The 10,632-nt window shown below is 37.5% G+C and overlaps 1 protein-coding gene across 2 annotated transcripts in view; it reads right to left on the bottom strand.

Annotated features, from left to right (window-relative positions):
* Positions 1-686: 686 nt before the first annotated feature.
* RNGTT (RNA guanylyltransferase and 5'-phosphatase) overlaps positions 687-10,632 on the bottom strand; it is a 206,722-nt gene continuing 196,776 nt past the window's right edge. The window contains exons 15-16 of one of the 2 annotated variants that reach the window (XM_068397279.1): positions 6,308-6,431; positions 687-3,450 (exon numbers count right to left, since the gene is read on the bottom strand). In XM_068397279.1, coding sequence (XP_068253380.1) covers positions 3,287-3,450; positions 6,308-6,431 — 288 coding nt within the window. In that variant the 3' untranslated portion in view covers positions 687-3,286. Of the gene's footprint in view, positions 3,451-6,307; positions 6,432-10,632 lie in introns of those variants that run through there. The other variant, XM_068397290.1, reaches the window with a different exon arrangement.

The raw sequence follows: 10,632 nt of genomic DNA, 5'->3' as shown, positions 1-10,632 counted from the left end.
AAGCACCACAAGAATTGTATATATAACAAGAACGTACCAGCAGTGGAGGCAGGATCTTAATTAGAAGGAAATTTCAGAAGTCAAGATGGGATTTTTAGTTCCTGAAAGATGCACTCTAGACAGCTGTGACCTGAAAAAGGAAAGTGCCCTACTACAATACACATCCAAGAGCTGGTCCAAGTAGGTGATCTACCAGCTTTAGGGTCATGCTGTATGATAAACTGGCAGGGAAGACCCATGCAGCTGCCTCTTGCACAACTTTCCATGCAACTACACTTAGCACTGAATGGATAAGCTACATAATGCTAGTTGGTCACAAAATATGTACTTCATGCACCTTTTGGTTTCTTTCTGGTTCTAGTTGCAGGAAGAGCAAACTGTACTTAAAAATGGCATAACGGATCATGGCCACCACTGGGCTGGGAGTTTCTACCTGAGAGAAAAGCCACTGATCTCTGAAAAATGTGTAAAATTTCCTTGGAGGACTGAACAGCAACACCCACCACCAACAGCAAAAAATGTGTAAAATTTCCTTGGAGGACTGAACAGCAACACCACCACCACCAACAGCAACACCACCACCTGGTGCTTGCACTGGTACCCGGAAAGCACAGGCATCAAAAGTAAACACATCCTTAGCAGAAGTATTTTAAACCATTGACTTTATTAAAATACTTAATACACAGTTTGTAGAGGAATGTACTTACATTTTCTGGAAACACTACTGAAACCAAATTTTAATTATATATTTAACAAATGATGAAAACTGTGGATGAAGTCATGCTGTACACCAAAGAATAGACGTTAGGTTTTTTTAATCACCATTATTTTGCTGGCACAGACTCTTCTTTGCTTCTTAGCTTCAATCTCTTGAATATCTACTAGCAGAGAAAGGAGGTTTGCATTTCTCACAGCATTAAACCCATCTGGTCCAAGTGAAATTCCATTTGTTTTCATCAGGTTCTTCATTCAACCCTTCCCCAGTAGCTTCCTTTTCCAGAAAAGCAAAGGTGATTGACCTCTCTAAAAAGCTACAGGTCATAGTGCAAGAAGAGTTCGACAATCAAATGTGAACGTGGAGGTCTAAACCTTCTCAAAGTCATTACTCTTTCAAAATATCCATTTCAAGCTGTGTGTGGAAAAACGACACTGTCAAAATACAAGGGCCACAACACATTCATGGACTTGGTGGAATGCACGTGGAAGACAGTCTGTGGTGCTGCAGCTCTGAAGTAAAAGGTAAACCAGAAGCTAGATCTTGTTGAAATACAAGATGCGAGGGCTGGGAAGGAGAAAGACAGAAATAACCTGGACACATCCTTGCAAGAATGAAATGCCCTAACTTCATGGAGAAGGCTGTAATCATCATAGACATTGCAATTGCCACAGAACCATAAAGATCAGTGACAAAGTGTATGTTATGACAATCTCAATGACAAGTATAATCTGGGGGAAATTATTTATACTGACTGAAGAAATAATTAACTGTGTGTTTCAATGCAAGATGCACAGAGGCTGCATAGGTTTTCACATCAAATTCATAAGGCTCTTTTTAGGAGACAATTTTGCAACCTTGCATAGGTGATATTGTATCTTTTCTATAGATAATATGCAGAAACTATGTACAGTTGAAAAAAAGAACTTTGATGAACGCATTTTTTTCCCCGCAAGTTTTACCACAGTATAAAAAGTAATTTATATAACTCCTTCAGTTCTCTAAAACACATATGGAATATCCCAGAAAGAGATGCCATCTAAATGATTCTGAGAGCATTTATACAACAGGTTGAAACAACTAGAGAAGCCACCACAAAGCATAGTCCTAAAGTTTCCATATAGAAAAAAAATGCAGGAGTTAATTTTGCTTACAAACATTAAAACTCATTTAAACAGAAATGCATTTTAGTTATAACAAATTAATGAGCTTCACTAATCAGATTGCTGAATGAATGGATGACTCACTCACTAAGTAAACTATAGAAAGAGCCAATTCGATCCCTGCTTGATAAACGTAAACTTTAAAATCTACATTTGGTTTCCAATTAATCCCAGCTCAGAACAACTCCTTCATTAGACAACCAGAATGCAGCTTCTCAAAACTAATACTACGAACATCTGCCAGTGCACCGCAACAAGAGCCATCAGGGCATTCAGGCGCTTCTTTGTTTGGTAGGAAAGTCAGGCAGCAGATGAGCACAGTGCCGCAGGACGAGCATGGTGCCGCAGGACAGCCGACCCCACCTTTGAAAATGAGCGTCCTGTTCTCTGGCACACTCGTCCACCCCCCTAAATGGTTTATCTTTGCCCTGCAATTACCTAAACCAGGAGACTTTCTGTCTGACATGGCTCTCTCCCACCTAAACTACCTTCTCTGTTACAGAGGAGTTGTCTGGCATTTCTTTTGCCATTTTGCGCCTGGATCTAAAACATCGTGATCAGCACACTGCTTATTACTCTTGCATATCACAGTGACGTGTACTTTTTAGTAATATTTACAATGCTATCACTGTGGAGAACTAAGCCCTGTACTAGAAACAGTCTCTGTAGAGACCTTAATACTAAGGATTTGGTGTTTTCCTTATCTACAGATAAACTTAAAAAGGCAAAGCTAAAATCAGCCCACTATACATTTGGTGTGTTAGGTTCAAACAGGGAAAAAACAAAACACCCAGCACGTTTCCTTTCAAATGGATGCTATTTACAAGAAGGATTCACTTTTTAAACAGTTCAACAACAAAAACCCAGCTAATTTTGAAATTATTGAAAGCTAAGGCAGCTTAGTTTTAATCAACACAGAGCACAAACAACATTGCTGTTTGCTGTTAAGCACAAGTCTCAGAAATCCAGGGAAACTATGACCAATTATACTATGGGTGACAAATTGCAACCAGTTGAATAACAATAATAAAAAAACACTTCTGCTTTTTTTTAAACACAGCTTCTAAAAAGTACAGCATCCCAATGTTTTCTCAGTTCCAGATTGCTGACATGATAAATAAAAGGTGAAAAGAGATCCATATATAAACAAGGCGGCTTTCCATTGTACTGTTCTTGTCTAAACATTTGGAAATTTCTTCTTCAAATACCATAAGGTAAGGTTGAATTTATCAGTTACAAAACAATGTCCATTTGTATGTGGAATTTGAGGAAAAAAAACAAAACAAAACAAAACACAACTCAAAAAACACACCCAAGTATTTACAGCATTTCAGATCTCTTTTTTTCCAGCCTTCACACTTTCACCTTCTGCAGAACTGTAAACACACTATCCGCTGAGACCAAGGCCTTACGTTATGGTACGTGGCCTTTTGGGTGGTGGGGGTGGCATGAGTTCAGTGTCAGGATCGAGGTGGTGTTTCCGCGTCTGTCCTTGAGAAGCTGCTGTACATCTGTCAATGAACTCAAACAGCATCTCCTTCGTGACTGGATTCTGGATGCTGTTGCATACAGCTGGGAACAAAGAACATATTCTCAACAAAGAACATATTCTCAAGTTACTAAACCAATTTGTTGCAGCTGGCACTTCAATAATTTCATCCCCTCTTTGCAAAATAAATAACATAATTTGGCTCAAGTATTCAGCCTTAAATGTGGACTTTCACAAATTAGTTGTGTCAGGAGTCAAGTATCTGTGCTTTGGCCCCCTGAGAGCAAAGCAGTGGAGTGGGCCCCTGCTCATGGGAATCGCTCTTATTAAGACAAACAACAAAAGGCATGCACATGCAGGCTTGATGGGGCAACTATAAAAATGCCAAGAACTGCCATCCTATTGAGGCAAGCAACAGCAATGAAGGCCTTGTGAGACATGGCTGTAAAATGCTCATCAAATCTGAACAGCTAGAAACGAGACTGGCTTAATATTGAAAACCTCTGAATTAAGGTAACTTTTTTTTTTTCACCACTAAGTATGATAAATACCATAAACCCACAATGCACAGTACTTCTTTTTTAACCCATAGACCTTCATGTGGCAGAAAGACTTGACACCAAGCAAGCTACATGTCTCCACACCAGACCATATGATGGAAGAAAGGCCATAGTGCTGCATGGTGGCCAAGGCATGCACTAACCAGCACACTTCATTACTTAACATGACTTCTCAGGTCATTGTTTGCATGTAATGGCTCCCAGAATTTTATAGAACAAATAAAAAAGCTTATTTCTCTTAAAACAAATTAAGTATTTTTAATACTTTTCCTGTATAACTTTATACTCCTCTAATTAATCCTCCCGAGAGATTTAGGGAGAAGGGAAAAAATAAAGAGCAAGAAATTAAGTAGGAATCCTACAACTATCTTGGAAGAAAGTACAAAATGATTAGGGGATAATTTATAGCAAAATGATTAGAGGATAACTTATAGCATGTAAGGACTGACCACAGTATGGATGCAATTTCCATGTAAAACAGTATATTGACCCCCTAGAGTACTAAACAACATTAAGACTCCTTAAAATCTACTTGCAATATAGCATTGTAGAATTCCAGAACCGTTCAAAGCATTACTTTACAATTAATAAAACACCTTCCTAGCATTATTTTTTTATTATCTCATTTATTTTTGGTGAAAAGGTGCTTTAAAAGTTGTACTGTATGTGACTTCAGTAGTTGGAAAGCATTATGATTTTCAGTGGTTTAGGAACAGAGTTTGTGACACAAGGCAGCTGGTATAACTCTCTATCAACTTTTAAGTCCTAGCTTAATCACTCAAAAAGCTCTTCTCTTTTCAATTTCAAAGGTATCAAAGTCCAAAAGCAAGATGGAAACAAGTACTTACTTTGTTGCTATTTCAACCATGGGGAAAAATAAACAGTATTTTTCATCAAGAGAAAGCAAATAGAGGAGAAAGGATCTAGAGAAGGCAACAACAAAGATCTCAAATGAAAAAATACAATTTTTGGAGATTTTGAAAATGGTCAAAAGTGAACATTTAGAGCCAAAGGAAAACATTCTGTTCTGAAAATTCCCATGAAAAATTTGAAATATTTCTTACAAAACAGGGCTTTCTGTAGTATTTAATTTTCTTTTAATTTTTATTTTTAGGAAGTTCATTATGTTTTGGCGAAAAAAGAGTTAGGAATAACATAACTCATCTACAAATGAAGAAAATGAGAAGAGAAAAAGTACAGCTGCATATGCTCTTAAGAATGAAGGAAAGAAGAATATGCTACTCCTCAAAGAAGAGAAAACTCCAAGGAAAACTAACTGTTGACACAATAAGGTGAAACAGAGACGAGAAATTTAGGTCATGGTGACGAAGAGATGTCATTGTACTTGTATGAACTTTTGTGGCACGTTCCCCTTTCCCTACAGGACTGCTCGGCAAGTGTTTCAGCTATGTTCTGTGCTGGTTCCCTAAGGAACCTATTATCTCCTGGCAAAATGACCACATTTTGTTTATTCAAGAAAATCTACTCACTGCTCAGGCAGAAATACAAGTAGAACAGTTCAGAGAAAATCCCGTATCATCTATGCATGCCCTAGTAAATAGTAGGGTCTTAAATATGATTAAACTTCATTTTGGCACTTAACAAAAGTTAGTATCAACATGACACTTGTTATTCATCCTTGCCCGCTTCTATTCAAACTCTTATACTTCATCTGAAAGTAAACAACATCATTTAATTTACAATACTTGGCAAAATGTTTTTTGGTAGAAGAACATAAAAGTCTCTCAATTCTGCAGGGATACACCCCCACCTTCAATTTGTTTCCCTCTTTATTGTTTCTACGACTATTGTAGAAACTTTAGATGACATTTTCTCCTATTAATTTTCTAGCCCATCTGCCAAATAATGGTTTTGGTGTTTTGAATAGAGGTGAAATTATAATGGATTTTTTGTTCAAGAAATTCAACTCATAGTGTGCCAGTCTGCATTACATCCTGACAAGCCAACACAATGCTAGGAACTGATGTTAGTTAGTTAACTGCTGTTGCAATGCTATCGTAAATAAAAACTATCTTGGGTCTTACTGAGAGGCACACCCTGCCATTTAAAGTCTCTTTGAGCAAGTTTGCAGTTCTACAAAGACTGAGGCACTTGCTTCTACATCATCTGTTAAAAACTGCATCAGAGTATTTGTTTAACTGACTGCATCAAATAACCCTGAAGCCAAAAGATTCATGCTATATAGAAGCTGAACATGACACAAGCATTTGCAAGACGAGGTATTACTATAATAAGTTAGAGAAGCCAGGACTCAAACTAGAAATGAGAACACAAAGTGCCTTTCCTCCTTAAACAAGAACAGAGTTAAAAAATTAAAATTGAAGCCTGAAAAACTTTTAAAGCAAATTATTTTACTCACCCATGGCAGTGCTGTACGCATTTGGAAAGCTTTTATCTACTCTCTGTCTCATGAAGACCCAGCTGTTGTTCTCAAACTTGCACTCTATAATTTTATTGTCATACTGTTTCAGTTCTTTTGTCACCTGTATAAAAAAAAATTGTTTAGGATAAACATCTTTTAATTCACTTTTTTTTCTTTCTTTTAGGGATAAACAATAGACGATCAAAAGCTGCCCTGCATTTTTCAGCAACGTGCCTTCATACTACACAGAAAAACTGCACAGACTACGTCTCCATTATACATATGCTCAGCTACTCAACATTTTAAAAACACTTTTCAAATCTTCTGTCAATATACAGCAATTATATTATGCTAAAACATCAGCAGCTCTAACAGAGGGGGAAAAAAGTGACTGCTGGCCCAAATGCAAATAGGTTTCCATGGGAATAAACTGCTTCCACTGTAAGTGCTACTGCCAGCCTAAGTGCACGAAATGTATTATCCATGTTTTATCAGCCTTCTTTGTTGAAGGTCTCAAAGCCAAATGTTAGATTTCAATACCAGAAAGAGTTTATGGAAAATCATTCCACTCTTTACATTACTGAGGATTTTTCTTTTCTTTTCTTTTCTTTTCCTTCATTTGTCTTTAAAAAATAAGATTGCAATTCCAAAACAATGCAGGATTTCAAATCACATATGTTCTAAATCTCCTCCAGGCCTCTCTTTATTGATTCATAGATTTGTCAGCAGCCAATATCCTGAGCTATTTATCTTTCTATTTGGCAACATTATGTGGTTTGGAAATGTAGTTTATATGCACTGGACTTCCTAGTTGTTTTGGCTACTTCATCCTATGCATCCTAATCTACGATACAATGCAAAATTTTCAAGTAACCATGGGAACCTGAGAACCTTATCTAACGCTTTAACAATTTTGCCCATATACTTTGTTCCAAAGGGCCTCTTCAGAACTATAAAGCTGTATTTGACTGCTAGCTGCATTTAGTTTGCTATAGTTTACCAACGAAAAGCTGTACAGGGTAATATAATACTTTGGATTCAGAATCTTACGCATAAGTGCTCTCATAAAAAGGGACTGGTTATTGCAGTTCATTAGCATAATTTTTCACCCCTGTTGTCTACTCGCTCCTGAGCAGTGACACGGGAATTTACTACTGTCAAAGGAATGCCGATTTGAAAAAGGCCATAACTGTCTCCAGACAGCTTAATAACACATACAGTGGAAAAGCCCATGAACATCTTTTCCATTAACTCCCAGATAAAGGCAATTAATTCATGAAAAGGTCCTGAGCATGGACTGAGTCCTCCTATACTGTGTGGTACAGGATTCATCCTTAATTTCATAAGCAGAATTCTAACATTTTTCTTGGTATTTACCCTGAATGCTTGTGTTCATTCCCGAGTAGGGACTCCTGGCATTTTACTTGTCAAGAGAGCATGACACTAGAAGACAATTTTGTTAAACCCGCTTTGAACCGAGGCCTGCTGTAGGACTAACAAGAGTCAGAGTCAGGTTTCTGTGTCACACGTTATTCTTTCATCCATCCCATCACTTGCAAAGGGCTTTTCTCCTAAAATCATTGAATCCTTAAGTGAAGTTTGCATCTGCTGATGATCACTTGCATGAAATCCACCAATTGCCCAGATCAGCAATCTTTTCCTTTGCAGCATGCTCTGCATAGCACGTCACTTCTTTCCATCCGTGTTGAAAAGCTATATACAGTCTGGATGTTTGACTGACGCACATTCGTTGACGTATTTATGTTCCATTAGGTGTATGCAGGAGAATACAACATCCTTTTCTAGCACACTATGGATACATAAATCCAGGAGGAAGCTCCTGGCTGCGCAGTGCCTTGGGAAGGTATGTTACTTTGAAAACAGCTGCCTAGTGGAAGTGGGGGCAGCAGGGGGTATGACCGTGTGTCTGATTTTCTGCCAAAGCAGGGAAAGAAATGTTAGAAGGCTCACAAGCTAGAGAGAGAAATGTATAGAACTGCAGACAGTGACTTCAACTCACCAGCCATTTCATATGGCTTTCTTATGGTTTATCATTCTTCTAGTGTTCAGATGCTCAGAATAGCAATAAATTAGATGGCAGCTTTATCTGACTGTGGCAATTAAGCAGTATTATTAACTATCAAGATACTTGCTAGGCCATTCATTAGCAATCTGGAAGACAGATCTTTCCACAAAATATGAACACCTGCCAAAGCACTGACTTAAATGAATATTCCCATTAGAACACTGGTGATCGTAGTCTTTAACAATTGCAAGTTGTAGTAATTATTTTACAAAGGAAGATATACAGCACCTACTCTTCCCTACACTTTGTTAAGTGACCTCAGTCTTGTAAATGTGCTTATTGTAATATTAATGAGCGTTTTAGGAACTGCTGGGTATTTGATCAAGACTATAAGTACTCTGAGCAAAACACACTTTTCAGCATTAAAAATACTATTCTACTATTGCATCTTAGTAGACTTCTAAATGGTTATATTGTTTATGCACAGGACTGAACAAGCTTATTCCTTTTTCTAAGAATGATGACATTTACGGTTTAGGAAATCTCCCATTTTCCAGTCTCCTTCCATCCCCTATGTTCTGAAAGAAATTCAAAATATATCAAAAAAGTGAAATATCTAACCCATCTCAAATTATCTCGCCTGGCAGAATAATGGAGCCATTCTGAGATGAATCACAACAGTGTGTTTATATGCAGCCACATTTTACATTAATTTAGAGCAAAATGTGAAAAAACAATATACCCAGCTGAAAAAGAGGAGAAACCATTTACAATGAATGTAGTTAGCTCTAGTCCCATGAACATGCCTGCATTATCTCTGCTGATTACCAGTGGCCAAGGCTTTTCTGTGTATCTCCACAGTGCACTTGATCATCAGACTGGTCCATCATTCCACCTGTTGAGTCATTCTTTCATTTACTTGAAGCATACACATTTTCTGTGAAGACTGTACTCAAACATTAGCCTCATCACCCTTAATCCCGAAAGAGAATGAAATTCCTGGGCAAGCCGCTACTTTACATAAAAGGTATTAGCAATGAGAACTTAAATTTTAAGATAATTAAGTTAATATTTCAGAAAGCAAGTCTACAATGGACAAGCTTAAACTTTACAAACGCATCTACCTTCCTCATATTCAAGTTCTTTAGAAAGAAAAAAGGAGGTAAGCTTTTAGATAAATGGAGACTTGACTGAAAGAAGCCCTATGTTTCCATATGCACATTTTTTTCAAAGCAATTGAAATTATTTTAGCTCAGTAAATAATCCCCTTTAAAGAAAGTGGTGTTTCTAAGCAAAATCTTAACACATTCTATTTCAAATCCTTTCTATCTTTAAATGCCTTTTTGTTGCACTTTCCCCTCTATTACCAAATATTTATAGAAAGAAAATCATTCTTTAATTCACCTATTTTTATAGTTTATTCCACATCCCTAGTCATCAGCCTATTTCTAAGATCCCAGAAGAAACGACTGTAATAGTAGATGCAGAAAATGTTAACTTCCATGAGAGAACAAATGAGCAAAAGCAGCAGCCGAAATCAAAAAGATCTTTATTTCTAAATACAGAAGTAAAAAAAAAGGAACCATAACACACAGGCAAGACAGATTCTAAATGCAATGGCTTCCTATTTGCTAAGAAGAATCTGCCTTTTCTTTTTATAGCTGACATGTACAATGAAGGCATTCCTTTTTGATATGCTCAAGTACACAAACTGTTTGTTTTCTTTTTTTTAAACACAAGTTCAAATGCCTGGAGGGGAGAAAAGTTTAGAGCTGCCACATAAGGCCTGGGAAGTTATTCTTCCTCTCTCTGATGTCATAACTAACTTTTCTCCATGAGGATCTGTTCTCACAGCCAAAGCAAACACGTGAAAGCAGCACATCCCAAAATAAATGTTCACCTGTGCGTTCATGAGGGAGAAACCTTTTGGTTGCTTCCCAGTTTCCTACTGCAGGAGAACTGGAGTCCACACCTTCTCTAGTCAGCCATCCGGCAAAAATTAAACCACATTTTTCTAAGAACCATCCAAAAAATATGACATTTGCGAGCTCCTTGTCCTGAGGGTATTGGGATATATTCAGCCACAAATGACTGTTTAGGTAACAAAACCTCTCTAGCAAAACAGCACATCTCAAATCCTGATTTCTGCATTACTCTCAAATGCTGTGACTGCCCATAACTGTGAAGGACTATACACTTCTAAACTTCTCAAGCAATGTGGAATGACCCAGATGACAGCGAGAATTAACCTGCCTGCTGATGCTAGGACTCCACAGCAGTAAGGACATCATCTGAA

The sequence above is a fragment of the Nyctibius grandis genome, chromosome 1 (genome assembly GCF_013368605.1).
Source record: "Nyctibius grandis isolate bNycGra1 chromosome 1, bNycGra1.pri, whole genome shotgun sequence".
NCBI classification, from domain to species: domain Eukaryota; kingdom Metazoa; phylum Chordata; class Aves; order Nyctibiiformes; family Nyctibiidae; genus Nyctibius; species Nyctibius grandis.
This window is presented reverse-complemented; position numbering and strand designations above follow the sequence as displayed.